The 23,123-nt window shown below is 49.9% G+C and overlaps 1 protein-coding gene and 1 long non-coding RNA gene across 2 annotated transcripts in view; one reads left to right on the top strand and one right to left on the bottom strand.

Moving 5' to 3' along the window:
- LOC147028776 (uncharacterized) overlaps positions 1 to 17,094 on the bottom strand; it is a 44,851-nt gene extending 27,757 nt beyond the window's left edge. The window contains exon 1 of the long non-coding RNA XR_015057716.1: positions 16,568 to 17,094. This is a non-coding gene — a long non-coding RNA (uncharacterized LOC147028776). The remainder of the gene's footprint in view (positions 1 to 16,567) is intronic.
- A 971-nt stretch (positions 17,095 to 18,065) lies between these two features.
- Positions 18,066 to 23,123, top strand: part of LOC147028775 (EH domain-containing protein 3-like) — a 31,533-nt gene continuing 26,475 nt past the window's right edge. Inside the window, exons 1-2 of the mRNA XM_085879493.1 lie at positions 18,066 to 18,617; positions 20,763 to 20,860. Coding sequence (XP_085735619.1) covers positions 18,214 to 18,617; positions 20,763 to 20,860 — 502 coding nt within the window. The 5' untranslated portion in view covers positions 18,066 to 18,213. The remainder of the gene's footprint in view (positions 18,618 to 20,762; positions 20,861 to 23,123) is intronic.

Genomic DNA, 23,123 nt, shown 5'->3' with positions numbered 1-23,123 from the left:
AAGGAAATACTGTTGGAAGAGAAAAAATGTGAACACGATGGGGAGTTGGAACAATTGAAGGAAGAGATAAGAACAGGCAATCAGGAAAGAGAAAGCCTAGAATGGAAGATAAAAAGAGGAGAGAGACAGCTCGAGGAAAGGTCGGAGGAATTGCTGGAAAAGTCAGAACAGTTCGAAGAACTGCAGGGAGAATTGAGGGAGGAAGGAGAAAGGAAAACAAAGCTCGAAAAGGAAAAACGCGAACAAGATGGAGAATTGGAACTACTGAAGCGAGAGGTAAGGGCAAGCCAGTTTAAAAGAGAAATCCTGGAAGGGGAGATTAGAATGGGAAAGGAATGGCAGAAAAAACTAAATGAATACAGTAAAAAAAGGGATGAATTGAGGAGGGAAGCGGTGGAAAGAAGAGATGAAATGAGTGAAGAAGCACGCAAATTGAGAAAGGAATTGGAAACAAAAACTTCTGAGATACTGAAACACGAAAACAAAGAAAGAGGATTACAAGACGAACTGAGGATGTTAAAAGAGGAAAGGAAGAGAACAGAGAATGAAACGTTAAGGAACCACACTGAGCAGATTGAACAATTAGAAGCCAAAGCAAAGTCGGAGTGTGCGGAGATGAGAAAGGAATTGGAAAAGAAAGCTTCTGAGTTACAGAAACACCAAAACAAAGAGAGGGAATTACAAAACGAGTTGAGGATGGTGAGAGAAGAAAGAACGACAACAGAAAATGAAACTTTAAGAAACCACACTGTACAGATTGAACAGCTGGAAGCGAAGGCCAGATTAAAGAATGAGGAACAAGAAAGAGTACTGAAAGAACAAGGAATGAGACAGGAGAAGGAAATCAGCCAACTGAAGGAAACCACGAGATTGCAGAATGAGATGCAAAAAAGAGTAATGAAGGAAGAACAAATCAGACAGGAGAAGGAAGTCAGCCAACTGAAAGAAATAACGAGATTGCAGAATGAGGAACAAGGGAGACAGTGGAATAGGAAATACAAAGAACAAGGAATGAGACTGGAGAAAGAAATCCGTCAATTGAAGGAAACGATGAGATAGCAGAGACCAATAGACAAGAGGAGACGACAGAAAGAATAAAATGTATAGAGACACGGGAGATAGAGGGTGAATTGGACAAGGTTAGTGACGCACACACACACACAGAGGTAGTGGAGGACCATGAGGGGGAGCTGGCTGACTGGGTGGAGGCCCAGTGCGAGCAGCTGGATGGCCTCCTCCAGGAACGAGGGGAGGGAGTATGCCCCCTTGAGGCGAGTCACGACCAGGTGAGTTCGGTCGTGCTTTGCGAGGTTGGGGGGACGAGTGCTGCGAACGGGTGCACGGAAAGCTTGGGGGGTATAGAGGCCCCGGAGATCCTTGTGGGGACACGAATCCCCAGTGTGGTTGTCCCTGTGTGTGTGGTGCAAGTTGTGAGTGCGTCCCCGTGTGTGGAAGCGACCCCGTGTGTGAGTGGTGTAGTGGCGATGGTGCCAGAGTGCGTGCTTCCCAGCACGCCGTGTGTGGGTGAGGCACCGTGTGTGAGTGAGGCCGTGTGTGTGGAAGAGGCCGTGTGTGTGGATGAAACGGCCAGTGTGGATGAGGAACCGCGGGTGAGTGCCCCCGCGTGTGTGAGTGAAGGACGGTGTGTGGATGAGGAACCGCGAGTGCGTGGAGCCACGTGTGCGAAAGGGGTAATGGCATGCGTGGGTGAACGGCCGAGTGCAAAGGAGACCGTGTGTGTGAGAGAGCGGTATGTAAGGGAGATGTCGGTTGGCATGCGGGAGCACGCAGCCGCGTCTCCCGGTGTGAATGTAATGGAATGGAGTGTGAGCGTCGTAACACGCAGGTGTGCGTGGGTCGAATGGCGACGACGACGGCGACAGAGGAAAGAAAGCCGAGTAGCGGCTGTAGTTGTTTCGGGGACCGTGCCGGGTTCACCCAGCAGTGAGCACGAGGTTCGTGCTGTGCAACGCACGAGACCGCCACGTGCTCGATTGCGAGAGTGAAGTCCCGGTCCGGAAACGCACGCGGTGGATTTGCCGATCCCGCGGACGGACAAAGTTTAGGCAGGATAACGGATTTGGACCGGACGGGTTCTCCACGCGATCGTGTGTTAAGCTCCAACGGGCAAAGCACATGTGTTCGCGTGGGGAACCCCTCGAGACGTGGGGCTTGTGTTTTTTTTATGCGCACGGTGACGTCATGGCTGCACGTGGGGTTGGAATCCGGCAGGAGGGGTATCCCTGCCGGATGGTACCGTCCAAGGAGGGACGAGGAACACGTGCAGCTGCATGACGTCACGGGCAGGTGCGAGCGCGAGTTGCCGCGCTGATGGTGCGCATGAAAGAAAAAAAAAAAAGAAAAAAAGCAAGCCTCACTTTCGGGTGCACAGGATTCCTGGGCAAGGGGTGGAAGACCCCCTTGACCTGGGCACAGGATGGAAACTAGTTAGGGGGAAGGGTTAGCTTAGCTAGACCGACTTCATGGGGCAGGGGTAAGTCCTCATGGAGTCCGTGGAATGGATTAGGTAGAGGGATTGTAGCGAGATTTAGGTGGGGAAATAAAAGTTATTTTAGAGGTTTGGAGACAGTGACAGACTTGTGAATGTGTAGAGGGGACGTAGTTCAGCTACGAAGGTTAAAAGGAACGTGCTGTAGTTTAAGGGACGACGTGGGAGCACGAGTTAGTTAGGGGATGTAGTTAGGAGGATGGCAGAGTTCAGTGGTTTGTGTGTTGAAGAGTTGTTGGTGAGTGGATTGGAAGCATGTGCTTGGTGAGTGAGTGAGGCCAGCGGGTCTGGTGTGTGGAGCGAATGGGGACTGCATGGTGCGATGAGTGATTGGGGGGAGGAGTGACTCCCGCCCAAGGGACCCCGGGGTCAGTATAGAGTGAGTTGGCTGGGTTAGTCAAATTAACAAAAATGGAGGTCGTTTTGCTGTTGGTGGGAATGTAGGCTCGAAACCCATTTGGAGGGGTGCAGGAGCCCTGTTGACGGGCTTGGGAGCGTGGCTGCGAAAGGTGAGTATCGCTGAGTGGGTACCCCGGGCACCAGGCTAGTCGGCCGTGGTAGGCCAAGGGCCCATGGGGGGCCGGGATAGCGTAGTGGGCACGGGTGCGCCTGCTTGGTGCGGGGGCCCGGAGCGCCATTGGCCGCGTGGGCAGTGTTGTGGGCACGGGTGACCCTCGGAAAGGGGCCCGGGAGGCCAGCCTGCCACGTGTGCGTTTCAGGGGAGGTGCCATGGGGGGCACTCCCCGGTGTTAGGGAGCTGGTAGGCTCGGAGGCAGTGTAGTGCCCGGGGGTGCCATCGTCGGAGAATCGGCAGAGGGTCGTGCCTGCCAAAGGGAGCCACGTGTCCCAGCCATGAGACCGTGTGAGGGCACGGAGAGAAAATTGGGGGGGCGAGGCCCGAAATTGTGAGGACACCAACACAGGCGACGGGAATCTGGGTTGTTAGAACCAATAGTTTAAGCGAGAGGCGCTTGTTGAAAGCCCTGGGGTAGTTTAACAGTTAAATGGTTAGGGTAGATTAGGAGATGTACCCCTCCGCACCATCCATCGCCTCGCTCTCGTTGTGGGCCGCTGGACCCACTTTGGGCTAGATCGCCGAACTCTGGGGAGGCCATCCTGAGGCTTCGTTGGGCCTCGACACAGGACGCTAGCTCTCCCTTGTTCCCCTCCGGGAAGGGAACGTAGGGGTTGGGAGTAGGCTAGGTGACAGGATAGGTTAGCCGAACAAGGACGATAAAGGGGGTTGGGGACGATTTATAGTGGGGAGTTTAAAAAAAAAAATTAAGTTGGGGCTAAATTGGGGTTTGACAAATTAAGGGAGTGGGTATGTACAGTGACAGGCAAAGGCGGTAGGTGGGAGGGAGACAGGTAGGTAGGTCCGAGCCCGCCTTCCAAGTGGCCAGCACCACCGCACTCCCTCCACCAACCTCCACTGAACGGCAAAGGCTGGCCAACTTCATCGGCTGGCCGTGTTTTGCTTCAAGGCGGAGGCCGGCCCACTTCATCGGCAGCTGTTGTGTTGCTGCAAGGCCTGTGCCGGCCCACTTCATCGGCAGCTGTTGTGTTGCTGCAAGGCCTGTGCCGGCTGGATCGTCTGCGGCTGTTTTTCTTCAAGGCCTGTGCCGGCCAGTTCATCTGCCGGCTGTGTTTGCCTGCAGCGGCCTTCTTCTGCGGGCTGTGTTTGCCTGCTACCTTTGCCATGCCATGCCCACTGCCCCCGTTCACCAGCCCCGTTCAATTCTTGCTTTGCCCCCCCCCCTGTTCATTTCCATGTGCGCCAGGATCCGCAAGGCAATAGTTTGCAAGCTGCGAGAACTGCCCTGTTGGCAGCTACAACACGGGCCTGCAGTGGCGGCCCGTGCACCGTGTTTGTGTTCATCCATCCATTCGTTGTGTTCATTGCGTGTGCCACTTGAGCTGGCACGGAGACTACGTTTGTGCAGCCCATGCACCGTTGTGGTTCACTGCGTTCAGTTCAAAAGGGAAGGCCTTGGACTGCGTGTGAGCAGCCAGCCACGTTCCCTGTCACCTGCATTGTTTGAGTCAGAGACTGCATGCGAGCAGCCTGGCTCCCTGCTAACTGCTTTCTTTTTGCAGAGTCCATTGATCCTGGGCCATGGTTTAGTGTAAAATTTGTAAGTTAAGGTTAAGATGTACTGTAAATATGAGTGCGCCCCCGGCATGTTTGTCTTAGCGCCGGCAATTTTATTTAAGTCGTCCGTGTGAGTGAGTTTGTTTAGGTAGTTACGCAGCCCTCACGTTATTTATTTTGGGGACACGAATACCATGAATGTCGCACTCAGGGATCCGTAGGTAAAATGTACTAGGGGAAAACTACACATGATGGCACACGAAAATTTGACGACTCGGGACGAGTCTGTAAAAAGGGGAGGGGGTAGTGTTGTGGTTGACCAAATTCGCAAACCACCATTCAGGTCCCTCAGGTGAGATATCTCGGTAAGTATATGTGTAGTTAGGCCCAAACCCGTTGTCTAGAGGGAATAAATGTCATTCATGCGTGCTGCGACTCTTCAGGATAGCCATTTTTCTTTTACTATCTTTATTTTGGACCAACCGCCATTATTACCACCACCAACCACGTCTCAACAGTCATCACAACATCAACCACCCACCACAACGCCGCTTCACCACAACAGCCACGACCTTTACCGTCACACCTCGCAACCGTCGCATCGCCACCGTTCTTGCGCCGCTTGTGGGTACCGGTACTGGAATCGTGCAGGGCGCGCACCGAACAGCGTGTACAAAACATCACGGACTTTCCGCAGAAAAACGGATCAAAAACGACTCACGCCCACTTTTGTTCCGTCCAATCGGTGAGCGAGGGGCGATTTGGCCCCGCCTCCAGGGCGTTGGAGGGCGGTCGCTATATGCAAATTCATGGATCAAAAAGCATTCACGCCCACTTTTTCTCGGGCCAATGGGGAGCGAGGTGAAAGGTCGAAGGCAGGGGGTCAGAGGCGAAGCCACGGGGCTTATATAAGCGGCTGCGTTCGTCAGAAAAGTGGTGTGCGTTGGAAAGAGTGAGTTCGGAGTTCAAGAGAGTCGTCGGTGGAGCTGGAAGGAAGTTGCGCGTTGGAACGAGCTGTGCGTTGGAACGAGTTGTCGGCGGAGGTGTGGAGAGGTGGCGGCGGCGAAGACGGACGAGGGGGTGCTCGCGTCGGTGCCGGGAGCTGAAGGCGGGAGGCCGACGGCGCGACCTGGTCGAGGTGGAGACGCTCGTCGCGGGACCCGAGACAGAATAAAAATCCTCCTTTCCCCGAGCATCAGCAACCCCCTCCTGTTTCCCCCCGCGCTGAGATAGTGCGACAAAAGGGGGCCCCCTTCCCACCCCCTACCAGACACTGTCCGCGAGGCCCGCGGAGTTGGGGCACCATCGCCACTTCGCTCCTCATCATCAGACGGGTAGGCCCGAGCCGGTCTCGGCCCCAGGCCCGCCTCATCCTTGAGGGTGTTCTTTTTCTTTGCTTTGAGTGTGTGTGTTGTCGGCGCCGTCTGTGAAGTAAAATTGTATAAGTGTTGCCGTGTGCTCAGTAGTCGGATAGCTCTGCATTGTGTCTTCTCTTTTACATTTGCTTTTTGTGTAAAATTGCATTGTGTTTCTTCTTCTTTTCCATGTGCTTTTGGTGGAATTGTATATGTGTGCCGCGAAATAAATGTGCTTATTATTGAACTGTTTTCCCCGCTTCGCTTCGTCATTTCTTTCATTAAATCCCCATCTTGCTTCACGTAAAGGGTTGGTCCTGGGCTAAGACGCCCGATAATTAATCGAACCGTCGAGGCCGACGAATAACACCGCTCGGTTATCCCGATAGTACGGAACGGGTCGCTTAAGTGGCCCGTGTCCGAAGTCGACCTGCGGCGAGGTGCGATCGCCCGGTCTCCCCTCCGTGTGGGTACTTAGGTAGGTCGAATTTGGCGAGCAACCCTATCCCACGCGGGGGCCGATTGGCTCGATCGCGGTGAGACCGAAAGGTCCACCCGTGACTGGTTCCCGGCGTTAGTCCGAGAGGGTCACGACTGGATTGTCCGTCTGGTGGGCGACGTGCCGCGATTCGAATTACGTGGCCGTCAGCACGCCGGCGGGCGCGAATCCGCAACACTGGTGTCAGGTCGTGCGATATAAACTCATCGCCCTCCTCGCAGCACTGGTAACGGAGAACGGGAAAACGGGCTCTCCTGTCTCCAATTAAATTCACGGGAATCGGTCCAGGGGTGAGAGGAGCGACCCCCGATTCCCTCCAAATTACGAGCGAGTTAAATTAACCCTTTAAGAGAAGCAAGATGGCGTCTCAAGGCGAGCGGGAGCCGGGGGTATTAGAAATGGATGTAGAATGTGTAGAATCCATGGCTCAGGATGAAATCCCCGTGCAGGAAATGTTGGTTGTACAGGAAAACGAAATCGCCCAACTGAACCCAGAGCCCGAAATGGGTGCGGCAGAGGCCGCGGTGTATGACACCTCCCCTCCCCCTCTCCACCAAAACCCTTCCCCAACCCCTGCCGAAACGGCTCACCCAAGCGCACCCGACATGGCCCAGCTATTCACCATGCTGGCACAAATGAATGCGGAAATGACAGCAAGGATGGATGCGAATACACAAAAGATGGATGCGAATGCACAAAAGATGAATGCGGAAATGACAGCGAAGATAAATGCGAACATGAACGAAAAGATGGATGCGAATACAAAGCAAATAAACGGAATGGAAGCAAACATGAAGGAGGAAATGAAAGAGCTGCGGGGTGAGACGCAGAACATGGGCCGATGCCTGCAGGCGGGCATGAAGGCCGTGACCAGGGAGATCAAAATGGCGACTCCACGTGTAGAAGCGAACGAGCTGGGAGGGGGTGCAACGGTGACCGAAAGGGAAAAATTAAATGGGGAGACCAAAACGTGTGAGACGAGACACGAGGTGACGACAAAGGAAATAATAATAGTTGAGACAAGGGAGGTAAAGGGTGAAGAGGTGACTGAGTTGGCAGAGACACGGGAGACAAAAAAAATAGAGGAAAGACTACACGATGAAGACGGGGTAAGTGACGCACACACACACACACGGAGGTAGTGGAGGACGATGAGGTTGAGCTCGCGGAGCGTGTAGGGACCCGGTGCGAGCAGCGGGATAGCCTCCTCCAGGAACGAGGGGAGGGAGTATGCCCCCTTGAGGCGAGTCACGACCAGGTGAGTTCGGTCGTGCTTTGCGAGTTCGAGGGGAGGAGTGCTGCGAACGGGTGCACGGAGAGCTTGGGGGGTATAGAGGCCCCGGAGACCCTTATGGGGACACGAATCCCCAGTGTGGTTGTCCCTGTGTGTGTGGTGCAAGGCGTGAGTGCGTCCCCGTGTGTGGAAGCGACCCCGTGTGTGAGTGGTGTGGTGGCGATGGTGCCAGAGTACGTGCTTCCCAGCACGCCGTGTGTGGGTGAGGCACCGTGTGTGAGTGAGGCCGTGTGTGTGGATGAAACGGCCAGTATGAATGGAGCACCACGTGTGAGTGGTGTGGTGGCGAGTGTGCCGGAGTGTGTGCTTCCCAGCACGCCGTGTTTGGATGAAACACCGCGGGGGAGTGCCCCCGCGTGTGTGAGTGAGGCACGGTGTGTGGATAAGGCACCGCGGTTGAGTGCCCCCGCGCGTGTGAGTGAGGCACGGTGTGTGGATGAGGAACCGCGAGTGAATGGAGCACCACGTGTGAGTGGTATGGGTTATGCAAGGGAGACCGTGTGTGTGAGAGAGCGGTATGTGAGGGAGATGTCGGTTGGCATGCGGGAGCACGCAGCCGCGTCTCCCGGTGTGAATGTAATGGAATGGTGTGTGAGCGTCGTAACACGCAGGTGTGCGTGGGTCGAATGGCGACGACGGCGACATGTAAGGAAAGAAAGCCGGGTAGCGGCTGTAGTTGTTTCGGGGACCGTGCCGGGTTCACCCAGCCGCGAGCACGAGGTTCGTGCTGTGCAACGCAAGAGGCCGCCACGTGCTCGCATGCGAGAGTGAAGTCCCGGTCCGGAAACGCACGCGGTGGATTTGCCGATCCCGCGGACGGACAAAGTTTAGGCAGGATTTGGGATTTGAACCGGACGGGTTCTCCACGCGATCGTGTGTGTTAAGCTCCAACGGGCAAAGCACATGTGTTCGCGTGGGGAACCCCTCGAGACGTGGGGCTTGTGTTTTTTTTTTGCGCACGGTGACGTCATGGCTGCACGTGGGGTTGGAATCCGGCAGGAGGGGTATCCCTGCCGGATGGTACCGTCCAAGGAGGGACGAGGAACACGTGCAGCTGCATGACGTCACGGGCAGGTGCAAAGTGCGCGAGTTGCCGCGCTGGTGCTGCGCATGGAAAAAAAAAAAGAAAAAAAAAAAAAGCAAGCCTCACTTTTGGGTGCACAGGATTCCTGGGCAAGGGGTGGAAGACCCCCTTACCCTGGGCACAGGATGGAAACTAGTTAGGGGGAAGGGTTAGCTTAGCTGGACCGACTTCATGGGGCAGGGGTAAGTCCTCATGGAGTCCGTGGAATGGATTAGGTAGAGGGATTTAGATGAGCTTTAGGTTGGGAAATAAAATGAGATGATTTTGAGACAGTGACAGACTTGTGGATATGTAGAGGGGACGTAGTTTAGCTACGTAGTGTTAAAAGGAACGTGCTACTAGTTTAAGGGACGACGTGGGAGCACGAGTTAGTTAGGGAAGGTAGTTAGGAGGATGGCAGAGTTCAGCGGTGAGTGTGTTGAAGAGTTGGTGAGTGAAGTGGAAGCATGTGCTTGGTGAGTGAGTGAGGCCAGCGGGTCTGTGTGTATGGAGCGAATGGGGACTGCATGGTGCGATGAGTGATTGGGGGGAGGAGTGACTCCCGCCCAAGGGACCCCGGGGTCAGTGTAGAGTGAGTTAGGGGGTTAGTTAAATTGAAAAATGGAGGTCGTTTTGCTGTTGGTGGGAGTGTAGGCTCGAAACCCGTTTGGAGGGGTGCAGGAGCCCTGTTGACGGGCTTGGGAGCGTGGCTGCGAAAGGTGAGTATCGCTGAGTGGGTACCCCGGGCACCAGGCTAGTCGGCCGTGGTAGGCCAAGGGCCCATGGGGGTCCGGGATAGCGGAGTGGGCACGGGTGCGCCTGCTTGGTGCGGGGGCCCGGGGCGCCATTAGCCGCGTGGGCAGTGTTGTGGGCACGGGTGACCCTCGGAAAGGGGCCTGGGAAGCCAGCCTGCCACGTGTGCGTTTCAGGGGAGGTGCCATGGGGGGCACTCCCCGGTGTTAGGGAGCTGGTAGGCTCGGAGGCAGTGTAGTGCCCGGGGGTGCCATAGCGGGAGATTCGGCAGAGGGTCGTGCCTGCCAAAGGGAGCCACGTGTCCCAGCCATGAGACCGTGTGAGGGCACGGAGAGAAAATTGGGGGGCGAGGCCCGAAATTGTGAGGACACCAACACAGGCGACGGGAATCTGGGTTGTTAGAACCAATAGTTTAAGCGAGAGGCGCTTGTTGAAAGCCCCGGGGTAGTTTAACAGTTAAATGGATAGGGTAGATTAGGAAGTGTACCCCTCCGCACCATCCATCCCCTCGCTCTCGTTGTGGGCCGCTGGACCCACTTTGTGTTATAGATCGCTGAACTCTGGGGAGGCCATTCTGAGGCTTCGTTGGGCCTCGACACAGGACGCCAGCTCTCCCTTGTTCCCCTCCGGGAAGGGAACGTAGGGGTTGGGAGAAGGCGAGGTGACAGGATAGGTTAGCCGAACAAGGACGATAAAGGGGGTTAGGGGACGAATTATAGAGGGGAAGTAACAAAAAACAAAAGTTGGGGCTAAATTGGGGTTTGACAAATTAAGGGAGTGGGTATGTACAGTGACAGGCAAAGGCGATAGGTTGGGAGGGAGACCGTAGGGTAGGTCCGAGCCCGCCTTCCAAGTGGCCAGCACCACCGCACTCCCTCCACCAACCTCCACTGAACGGCAAAAGCTGGCCAGCTTCATCTGCTGGCTGTGTTGCTGCAAGGCCTGTGCCGGCCCACTTCATCTGCCGGCTGGCTGTTTTTCTTCAAAGCCTGTGCCGGCCCACTTCATCGGCAGCTTTTGTTTTGCTGCAAGGCCTGTGCCGGCTGGATCGGCTGCAGCTGCTGTGCTTCAAGGCCTGTGCCGGCCAGTTCATCTGTCGGCTGTGATTGCCTGCAGCGGCCTTCTTCTGCGGGCTGTGTTTGCCTGCTGCCTTTGCCATGCCATGCCCACTGCCCCTGTTCACCAGCCCCGTTCAATTTTTTCTTGCCCCCCTGTTCATTGCCATGTGCGCCAGGATCAAGGCAACAGTTTGCAGGCTGCGGGAACTGCCCTGTTGGCAGCTACAACATGGGCCTGCAGTGGCGGCCCGTGCACCGTGTTTGCGTCCATCCATTCATCCATCCATTCGTTGTGTTCATTGCGTGTGCCGCTTGGGCTGGCACGGAGACTGCATTTGTGCAGCCCATGCACCGTTGTGGTTCACTGCGTTCAGTTCAAACCATTCATCCATCCATTCGTTGTGTTCATTGCGTGTGCCACTTGAGCTGGCACGGAGACTATGTTTGTGCAGCCCATGCACCGTTGTGGTTCACTGCGTTCAGTTCAAGAGGGAGGGCCTTGGACTGCGTGTGGGCAGCCGGCCGCGTTCCCCATCACCTGCATTGTTTGAGCCAGAGACTGCATGCGAGCAGCCTGGCTCCCTGCTAACTGCTTTCTTTTTGCAGAGCTCATTGATCCTGGGCCATGGTTTAGTGTAAAATTTGTAAGTTAAGGTTAAGATGTACTGTAAATATGAGTGCGCCCCCAGCATGTTTGTCTTAGCGCCGGCAATTTTATTTAAGTCGTCCGTGTGAGTGAGTTTGTTTAGGTAGTTACTCAGCCCTTAGGTTATTTATTTTGGGGACACGAATACCATGAATGTCGCACTCAGGGATCCATAGGTAAAATGTACTAGGGGAAAACTGCACATGCTGGCACACGAAAATTTGACGACTCGGGACGAGTCTGTAAAAAGGGGAGGGGGTAGTGTTGTGGTTGACCAAATTCGCAAACCACCATTCAGGTCCCTTAGGTGAGATATCTCGGTAAGTATATGTGTAGTTAGGCCCAAACCCGTTGTCTAGAGGGAATAAGTGTCATTCATGAGGGCTGCAACTCTTCAGGATAGCCGTTTTTCTTTTACTATCTTTATTTTGGACCAGCCGCCATTATTACCACCACCAACCATGTCTCAACAGCCATCACACAACAACCACCAACCACAACGCGGCCATCACAACAACAACCACCAACCACAACGCCGCTTCACCACAACCGCCACGACCTTTACCGTCACAACTCGCCACCATCGCATCACCGTCATCTCGCGCCACTCGTGGGCACCGATGCTGGACTCGTGCGGGGCGCGCACCGAGCAGCGGTGTTCAAAAACATCACGGACTTTCCACAGAAAAACGGATCAAAAACGACTCACGCCCACTTTTTTTCCGTCCAATCGGTGAGCGAGGGGCGATTTGGCCCCGCCTCCAGGGCGTTGGAGGGCGGTCGCTATATGCAAATTCATGGATCAAAAAGCATTCACGCCCACTTTTCCTCGGGCCAATGGGGAGCCAGGTGAAGGGTCGGAGGCAAAGGGTCAAGGGTGAAAGAGCGAAGCCACGGGGCTTATAAAAACGACTGCGTTCGTCAGTCAAGAGAGCAGTTCGCAGTTGGGAGTTCGCAGTTGGCAGTTCGCAGTTGGGAGTTCGCGGAGTCGGAGTGAAGAGGACGGAGCTGTGGAGAGGCGGCGGCGGCGAAGGCGGTTGAGGGGGTGCTCGCGTCGGATTCGGGGAACTGCGGAGGGAGAGGCCGGCGGCGCGACCGAGGTCGTGGTGGAGACGCTCGTCGCGGGACCCGAGATTTTGTGAAATCCTCCTTTCCCCGAGCATCAGCAACCCCCTCCTGTTTCCCCCCGCGCTGAGATAGTGCGACAAAGGGGGGCCCCCTTCCCACCCCCTACCAGACACTGTCCGCGAGGCCCGCGGAGTTGAGGCACCACCGCCACTTCGCGTCTCATCATCAGACGGGTAGGCCCGACACGGTCTCGGCCCCAGGCCCGCCTACCCCCCTCATCCTGGGGGGTGGTTCTCTTTTCTTTTGCTTTGGGAATATGTGTTGTCGGGCGCCGTCTGTGAAGTAAAATTGTATAAGTGTTGCCGAGTGCCCGGTAGTCGGATAGATCTGCATTGTTGCATTTGCTTTTTGTCTTCTTCTTTTACATGTGCTTTTGGTGGAATTGTATATGTGTGCTTTCCGTTCATCGCGAAATAAATGTGCTTATTGTTGAACTGTTTTCCCGCTTCGCTTCGTCATTTCTTTCATTGAATCCCCATCTTGCTTCACGTAAAGGGTTGGTCGTGGGCTAAGACGCCCGATAATTAATCGAACCGTCGAGGCCGACGAATAACACCGCTCGGTTATCCCGATAGTACGGAACGGGTCGCTTAAGTGGCCCGTGTCCGAAGTCGACCTGCGGCGAGGTGCGATCGCCCGGTCTACCCTCCGTGTGGGTACTTAGGTAGGTCAAATTTGGCGAGCAACCCTATCCCACGCGGGGGCCGATTGGCTCGATCGCGGTGAGACCGAAAGGTCCACCCGTGACTGGTTCCCGGCGTTAGTCCGAGAGGGTCACGACTGGATTGTCCGTCCGGTGGGCGACGTGCCGCGATTCGAGTTACGTGGCCGTTCGCACGCCGGCGGGCGCGAATCCGCAACAATATGTATATATGTATATGTATATATATATATGTATGTATATGTATATGTATATATATATATATGTGTGTATATGTATATATATATATATATATATATATATATATATATATATATATATATATATATATATATATATATATTTACATATTGTCGTGGGGTGGCAGGCCCAAGTTAACCCCTCCAGCCCAAAGTTGTTGGAGCCAGGCGTTTAACACTGACAGCCTTCAGATGGTCGAGCGGTCCTAATTAAGAGGTGGTGGATACGTTGATCGACGAAGACTTCAACACGTGCTTGAAGGGATTAGTGGAGGGCAATGGTGGACGGAAGGAGGAGTACGGCACAGGACAGCACAAGGGGGTTTATCTGTGAACCCTATAACAAATGGACGACTACAATCTATTCGAAATAAACACATTTAATGCACAAACACAAATATTTAGAAAGACAATAATGTAAAAGGAAATAATGATATTAACAAGTCTGAAGACGACAATGGTCCACGAGCGATATTTGACGATGTAGATTATTTCAGAAGTCAAGGATGAGACAATGTGATCATTTTTGACCAAGTTTTAAAAATGATCAACATGATGTGGTACGGGTGACAGGTTATTAGCTGCAAAATGTCGAAAACCCGGTTTCGTTCAACAACTTTCAAAATTTGACCTTTGCATAACCTATAAAGGTCACAAAACAATGTTGTGGACATTAAAATAAGGAAACAGGATACATGCTATAGCTTATTGGTGTTAGTTCGTTGAAGAAGGTCGAAAACCCGGTTTGATTCCCACAACTTTGAAAATTTGACCTTTGTGAACTTTAAAGGTCAAAGGTCAAGGATTATGACCTTTGGTGCAAAACTTCCTCTGGAACATTCCAGGAACAATATAACGTCATATCGGCAATTCGCACTCATCGGATTATCCATACTTTGATGAAATCAGCGTAAAAACAAACTTGAAGGGGGCACCATGGGCAAGGTGTTCGAGATAGAGCAAAATGGTTTGAAGACTTTAGGTGGGGAATGACCTCAAGATTATGCATAAACAATATTGTCATCCTTGCTCTCAAAGTTTGGGCAGTTGTATGATTTTTATGTCAAAATTCGCAATTTTCTAAGTTTTTGACCTTGTGACCTTGACCTTGGGACGAAAATGAAAAATCAGACGACAAGTTTTAGATCATTCATTTTGCTATTCAAATACCAAAGAACCCTTTCCATTCAGTCAATTCCCGAGGAGAAGATAGATTTTTAATCCGACTACCCCCTAAAAATGGTTATTTTTTGGGCGTGGCTCCGCCCACAATGGGCGTAGCACGCCCTCATCCATGAAAACACAACTAGACATTGATATCGAACACATAACCAAGTTTCATTGAGATCGGATCAAAGTACACAGAGTTATGCTCTGGACAGATAGACACACAGACATAACGAATATAGTGGCTGGCGCTCGTGAATCAATTAATCAATAACTCCTACGGTCGAGGCCTCGCACACGGACGCAAACGCAGACAAAGGGTGACAAAATGAAAAGAAACCCCCCTTTTGTAGTGTACTGGTACTTAGCTTAGGCCAGAGCTGATCCCCGTCGAACCCGGAATGGAGGCCCTCCACCAGCACATGTAGGCAAAATGGCGCCATCACTCGTAGCCGGGCAGGCATACGCCAGGCAATTTGCAAGCAGCTTTTCACACATGAAGGATTCAAATGTCCTAGCATTCCTCTTCCAAAGGTGCCACCTGCCTTGTGCAGTCCTTTGCTCACTTCTCCTTTGTCTTCACACTGACCTCGTGTGTGTGCTCCGCCGAACTCCCATCCTTTCCAGACGGAAACCTTCCACAATCCACCCATGCGATGCGCCAGCCTCTCCTGTCTTACAATCCTCAGCCTCCTCATGGTGGACTCTTTATCCTCCGCCTCTGTGTCGTGGCCTGCTCACCCCCAAACCCGGGAAGGTGGGACTTCTCCTGTTTATTGTGGTTTCAGGGACGCATTTCCCAGCTTTTCTGCCTGGCTTGAAATATAAAAACACTGGGAAAAATCACAAATGGCAATCATGTACTGGGGAACTTATTCTTACTCCCTAAGCTAATTAACACTGCACCACCCCTCGTGTGGTGACAAGTAACACTTCAGCTCACAGATTCCCTAAATTAGTTACATCGAGTTGCTTTCTACTCATCCACGGACCAAGCAACTCCACACAATGCTAAACTCCCTATTAAATCTTTCCGTCTACCCCCACAACCGTAACAAAACAATCGATTTATGACCTCATATCGCGACATACCAACTTTTCCTCAACTTTGGTCAACTAGGTTTTCAACTACATGTTAAAAATGCGACCTCATGATCTTTTGATGAAACATTTTGATCGTGCAATTTGAAATAAACACATATTATATCTCGCGACAAAATTGCACAGTGACACTCTGTGACGTACCGAATGATGACGTCAGGGCGTCGCTTTCCTCATACTCTCCTATGTAGCCATAGCCTTCGTTTATGCTTAAGTGCAGTGTTAGAGTGCATTTTATTTACTCAAACATTATAATATTTACTCAAACAAATATATATATATATATATATATATATATATATATATATATATATATATATATGTGGGAAAATCACTTCCAATTTAACCTTTTGAACCCTGAGCTCCTTGGACTTTCAGCTCCTTCATCCTGGGCTCCCTAGAGGAAAATAACTGAAAAGTTGAAATTTGTTTTATTTCAATGAGGAGGAGGAGGAGGAGGAGCAGGAGCAGGAATTGGGGTGCCTGTGATTACACATTTTAATGAAGAAGAAGACGTTCCCAATCAAAAGTAAACTTAACTGTGAGGTGATGAAACGTCACCCAAGACCGGCTCTGCTCTTGCTTATTGCTAAAATTAGTGGAGTAGATCTAATTTACTTTTGGTTTGATGGAAGCGCCTTATTTACTATATCTATATGTATATATATATATATATATATATATATATATATATATATATATATATATATCTATATGTATATATATATATATATATATATATATATATATATATATATATATATACACACATACAGGGTGGGACAGAGAAACGGGAGATAAAAAAACTCAGTAATTAAACATTTTGTATTTGCCTAATTTCAAATCTGCCATCTTAAAGTACACGAGCCAAACCCGCGCTCCGCACGAAGTTTCTCGAGTGAGAGTTCGTTAGGACGTCAATATATCCAGTGTTCACAATGTGATTTATCGAATTTCTTTATATACAATGTTTCTTGTTACATTTTTTTGTGTCAAATTCACCTTCTGAGGTAGTCAGCATGTGCAGAAGAGGGTTTTACATTGCAGACGCTGTTTTCTCGGAGTGACATTTCGCCTCAGCGCCAGCGGAGACGATCTGTCGACGACAGGCGTAATGACGTCAGCAAATGGCCGACGATGTCATGACGTCATTACGCTTCTCAGCGGTGACGTCACACGTCGCCTTGCAAACAAATGTAAAAATTCCCAAACCTGTCCCTCTGACGTGATCTCACATCGTCCGTGCTGTACATTAGACCACAGAGCACCCTCATGACGAAAGTGTCGACAATCCGTCCGGCAGTTTCGGAGGAGATACGTCCACAAAATATGGCTTAGCGTATTAATATATTACTAGCTGAAACCCCGTCACAGACGGATTCCGTTCCATGAGCCCAATATGACAACCAGTAGCGACTCTTGTAAGAGCCGGATCCCCGTCGATGTACTCCATGGCCTTACCTAATGAGGCCTACAAAACGTCCTTGTACACGACATTTTTGGTGTACACTACTCCTTGCGAAGCAGTCCCCTGATTTGTGCACGTGTCTACTTTGACGTAAAAACACCGTGTCAAAACTTCTCAGGTCACAGTACCAAGAAAAACGTGACGCGACCGCGAGGAGGAGCACAAAATTGGTCCTTCAGTGTTAATATAGAGATATAATAATAATCGTGTGCCATTTATTTCTTGAACATCACATTCTCGAGGTGACCGTCTCTGGACAGACATTCCTCGAGTCTTCCACACATGTTTCCCACGACGCGGTGTCGCATCTCCAAAGTAGTTCCGGCAAATTTTTGACGGCGTGACGTAAATGGTGTGATGTGGACAAGAGGACGTAGGGTGACGTAGCAGGGTGACGTAACAGGATGACGTAACATATTCCCACGACACCGGTTCCCAGAAAGTCGGTTTTTTAAATCTCCCGTTTCCCTGCCTCACCCTGGATATATATTTATATACTGTATATATATATATATATATATATATATATATATATATATATATATATATATATTTGTGTGTGTGTGTGTGTGTGTGTATATAACAACCTCGTTTGTATGAGCCATGAGAGTATGAAGTAATCGTCATGCTCGCCTGCTCAGTGGACACCGTCCCTAACTTTGCCGATTTTAATTTCCAGAGATGAAGAAAATTTCGCTAAATCGCGACGTTTGAATGTGATTTGAGGCACTGCGTCATTGTGAGGTGCGTGGCAGGATACGCACTGCAGGCGTAAAATGGGACTGCAATGGCAAATCCTTAGTTAATATGTTGCTCATTTTACTGTCAAAGATTAATGAAGAAAAATGCATTTTTCTTTATTTCTGGCGGGGTATATCTCTGAAGAAGAGGATTGTAAGGTGCAGAAGAAGAAGAAGAAGAGGTAGTAGAAAAATTTTGAAGAAGAAGAAGAAGAGGGAGAAGAAGAAATAGAGGAAGAAGAGGAGTTCAGCGAGGAGAGGAAAGCATTTCATGAAGAGTGTGTAATAAGAAGAAGAAGAAGAAGAAGAAGAAGAAGTTAAAATCGGGTAAGAAGAAGAAGAAGAAGAAAACGAATAAGGAAATCCGCCATCTTGAAATAGCTTTAGGTGTGGCACGGGTCTGGTGTACACTGTGCGGAGTGTTTTTTTTTTTCCTGAGCATGTTTAGCTGGATGAATAAAGATGGTCGGAAAAGCAAGGAAACGGACGTTTTCCAGACGGTGGTGGACGGCATGAAGAAGCTGTACAAGAAGAAACTTCTCCCGCTGGAAGAACATTACAGGTTCCACGAGTTCCATTCACCCGCCTTGGAAGATGCAGACTTTGAGAATAAGCCTATGGTCCTGCTTGTCGGGCAGTATTCCACCGGGAAGACGAGCTTCATCCGATATCTGCTGGAGGAGGACTTCCCGGGAATGCGAATCGGACCCGAGCCCACGACGGACTGTTTCACGGCCGTGATGCACGGAGACACTGACGGCATCGTGCCGGGGAATGCCCTGGTGGTGGATCCCAGAAGACCTTTCCGTAAACTCAGCTCCTTCGGCAACGCGTTTCTCAACAGGCAAGGCTGTGTGTGTGTGTGTGTGTGTGTGTGTGTGTGTGTGTGTGTGTGTGTGTGTGTGTGTGTGTGTGTGTGTGTGTGTGTGTGTGTGTGTGTGTGTGTGTGTGTGTGTGTGTGTGTGTGTGTGTGTTTTTTTTATATATATCATCATGCTAGCAGGGTTACCCGGCGTTACCCCGATGGATACTGAAAAGTGCGAGGAGCAGGATAGCCGGCAGGGCTGAGAATGAGGCACGCGCACCAACGAGGTGGGGGTGGAGGGGAACCTCTGTCGTGGGCAGCAGAGCGAAAACACCAGTGGATAAAGAGGTCGTGAGGGTCTTAAAGTGTCATGGGGATCTTTGAGATCTTAACGGTCTTTGGGGTGTTCGGGGCTTTAAAGGGTCTTGATGGTGTTTGGGGAATTCAATGGTCTTGAGGGTCTTTGGGGCCTTGGGGATCATATCTCCCAAACATGTAGAAAGCATTTATGGGGGGGGGGGATCTTAAGGTGTCTTCAGGGGTCTTTCAAGGCTGAGGTTGTCGATGAAAATACCCTTGGGACAATCCTCGGGTCGGTCTTGGGTTGTGTGCCAAATTTGGTGGTTTTCAGTCCAGTGGTCTTTGTGAAAAACGAGAACGCACGGACGGACATCCGATGAATCGAATGAGTGATGGGGTTGTAACGATGTGATGACACATTAAATCCTTCAACGAGTAAAGTCTGTTTAGTGATGTTCCATTGATAGGTTCACTTACTGCCTGGACACAAGTGATGATGTGGATCCATGACCGAGGTTGTGGATCTGCTGTTTGGAGAGGTTCTGGGTTGAAAGGTTGGAAACCTCGAGGAAGAGCGGGGCCCAGCTGATGATCCCTGTGGTCGGAAAACCATTAATCTGTTTACAGGTTAAGGCTCTTACTTTAGGTAAGGGAACTATGGTTTGAGGTTAACAATGTTTATTATTAGAGGGACCTTCGGTAGAGTGCACACCTCCACCACGCAATACCTCATCCAGGAGAACACACCAGGCCCAACCAGGGGTTTCCTTATTTTTTGGAGTAGGAGGCTACCATTAAAATGTAGGAGGTTACCATCACCACGAGTGCAGCTGTATGGCCGGGTACAGGGCCCTAGGCGGGCCCTGGAAGCCGGAGGATCCTAGATGGCTGGAGATGCATTCCAGCATGATTTCTGACATGAAATGGTTCTCGTTATCATGCTGTTGGGGTGGAAAACTCCACAAAAACAGGTGGTTAGGCCTATACTGGATGGAGTTGCATTAACATACTGACTGACTGGTTGACTGAAATTCAGCAGAGAACTCTCTATTGCAGGAGGTGTGTTTGAGCTGCTTGTGTTATTTTTTGGTCAGTGTTGTGCTAGACCTGCTGAGAGTACCAACAGTAAAGGGAAGCCCGCTTTTATCGAAATACAATTGTGTTTTCGTCTCTGATTTCAAAACAGGGGGTGTAGAGATTTCATGGTGACAAAAAAAAAATGGAAACGCCCATGTAAAGTCACTTAATATGGCGTTGGGCCAGCACGTGCGCCCTGTATGGCCTGTATGCACCATGGCATGAGTCCACCAGCATCTGGAATTCTGCAGGAGGGGTGTGCCATCATTCTTCTATGAGAAAGTCTGTCAACTCACACTTGTTTGATGGAGGTGGCAAACACCGTCTCGGGCGTCATTCCAGAATATCTCAAATGCTCAATTCTATTCAGATCTGATGACTGACAAGGGCATGACATATGGATAATATCGGTGTCATGCTCATCAAACCACTGGGCTACCACACTTGCTTTGTGGATGGGGGGGCATTGGGGTGGGTCTCCTCTTGCAGCCATGCTCGCCACAATTCTAGGCATCGAGGTCTGTGCAGCATTTTTATACATGACCTTAAAAATGCGGGGTTGTTTGCTTAATGAGCCAATTGGCCACACTTGTATGGAAGCCGTTGCTTGGTGTCCCTCATTTACACAGGTGTTTATTTTTTTTGTCATATATATATATATATATATATATATATATATATATATATATATATATATATATATATATATATATATATATATATATATATATATATATATATATATATATATATATATGTATTTGTTGTGTGAAATTGTTCAAACGTTTTCACCTTCTCTCCATGCAGATTCATGTGTGCTCAATTGCCAAACAAAGTACTGGAAAGCATCAGTATAATCGACACGCCTGGTATCCTGTCTGGAGAGAAACAGCGAATTAGTAGAGGTGAGTAATGGAGACTGACAAAGTTTAGTGGAGTGGGCGTGTGGTAGGATTAGAGTTAAAGGTATGCTTGGCTTTGTTACCTCCGCCAAGGAAGGTGGAAGGTGGAAGGAGGTTGTTCTCACCCCGTCTTTCTCTTTGAGCAGGATATCTCTAAAAGTTGTCAACGGATTCAAGCAAAATTTGGTGGACTGGGTTGGGTGTCTGACAAAATGATTTGATTTTGGTTAAGCCAAATCTGCATCCTGATCTTATCAGTGGGGTACAAAACGTAAATTGTTCAGCCTGGTGTCGGTATGTGCTCTCCGGAGTGCCGCTGTAGTTTGTACTGTACCTCGTATTGTGATTGTAAAGTTTGGTCGAACATTAAAAGATGGGAATGCTGTATTGTAATCGTAGTTCAGCTTTGTTCCTGTTTTGATGTTCCTGTTCCTATAATAATGAGTATCTGCCCTATGGGCGATCTTGTTCTGGGATGGGTGGACACTTTTAATACCTTCTGCAGCCTGGAGGCGACGCTACACGATACACATTTACATAGAAAATTTGCACCCCCACACCCCTCCTCCCCCTCCACCCCGCACTCTACTCACCCCTAAGATCACCGGCAAAAAACACCCCAATATATTTAAATGGGTTCATGCTGATCCTCTGTAGCAAGTCTGGATGTAATTGGCCCAGAACTGTGGGAGGAGTAGCTCGCCAAACACACAAACATCGGTCCGTGAATTATAGTGGTGATCCCCAATTCATTGTGGCATTCTCCAGCCTTGAACGACTTCTTCTCGCTTAAGTTTGTAGAATAATCATGGTGCTGCTGGTTATCATTCCCATCTGAGCACGGAGATCATGATGCTGTGCTCTCGGTGTACAATACAAGAAAAGTGTACATCTGCACTGTCTTGTATTGTGTCCTTGCCCTAAATATATCACATACGTACACTGCTCTGCAAAAGTCTTCAACATTTTGCATTTTTCCACTCTGATGCACATGGAAACAAACTTTGATTTCAGTGCAAACACACCTTGATGAAAAATAAAATCGAATTCAAATATGGGTGCTCTTTCACCCTTTGATCCCTCGCGGCCGTGTAACCGGCCGCTATTCAAACCTCCATCTACCCAAGAGGCTGGATTTTTCTCCAGGGAGCCGAAAGTCCAATGAGCTCAGGGTTCAAAGGGTTAATACATCTTGATATAAACAAATGGTGAGTATGTCCACCCTTTTCCTTCAAAACCATTGAGATTCTGCTCGGGACACTTTTTCAAATAATTTTGTTTTAAACTCATGTAGAATGCTGTTCCACACTTCTTCCAATACCTTCTAAAGATCATCGAAGTTGCTGGGATTCTTTGTTGCTTTTTTCTGTCTCCAAATAGTCCCATACAGCTTAAGTGATGGAGATTTGTACTTTGAGGTGGACATTCCATGTGTTGGATGAGCCGCGTGTTTTATTTATTTAACGATGTTTATTACAGTCACCTTTCTTATAATAGTCGAAAGCATGAGTGGAGGCTTTAAGTAAGTTGTCGATGCTCAAAATATCCATACATTGTAACTCTTGAATGTGTCGAAGACTTTTTCACAGCAGTGTACATACCGATACGTACGTGCACATTTTGTCCATCCTTGGGTAGATACCATGTGATGTCCATCCTCACATGCCATGTGATGCAACCACAAAAAGGGGGAACAAAGTGTTTCCAGCATGATGTCATCGATGGTTTTGGTCTGCATGAGTGCACCGAGGATCCCCTGCAGCTGTAGAACAATCTGTTGTTTGGTTTCTTTTGCTCCCAACCAGGTGTCAACCTGGCTGGGGAGTTATATTTTGTGTCTCGGTCTGTCCACCTGTCCATTTCATGAAGACTTTTGTACATATATGCAAATTTGTTCACCCAATCAAGATCGAGTTGTTTGGACTCTAGTTAAACAGCAAAAACTCCAAGTGCAACGCGCCATTGACGGGCCAAATTTCTTCTTTTAAGGTCGTGCAGGATCGGGCGAATACTTGAACTCTGTGTAATCCCACGGAAACTGAAGACTTTTGTTTTGTTTAGTAATTTCATTTCTGCATGTGGAAAATAAATATTTAAATTGAGTTGGTTTTATATTTATTTTCTTCTCCCTGCCAAAGTGGCCCCCTGACATGTGACATTTGATTACTCTATTTATTTATTTTTATCGTGATGACCTTCGGCGTGTGAAAATAATGCGGCGCAGCACATTTTGGGAGAATTGGTCTATGGGTTTGGAAAATGAAGA

The sequence above is a fragment of the Eptatretus burgeri genome, chromosome 4 (assembly GCF_056783735.1).
Source record: "Eptatretus burgeri isolate ZD-2024b chromosome 4, Ebu_testis_v1, whole genome shotgun sequence".
In the NCBI taxonomy this organism is placed as follows: domain Eukaryota; kingdom Metazoa; phylum Chordata; class Myxini; order Myxiniformes; family Myxinidae; genus Eptatretus; species Eptatretus burgeri.
Note: the sequence above shows the minus strand (reverse complement) of the source record. Positions and strands in the feature narration are given on the sequence as shown.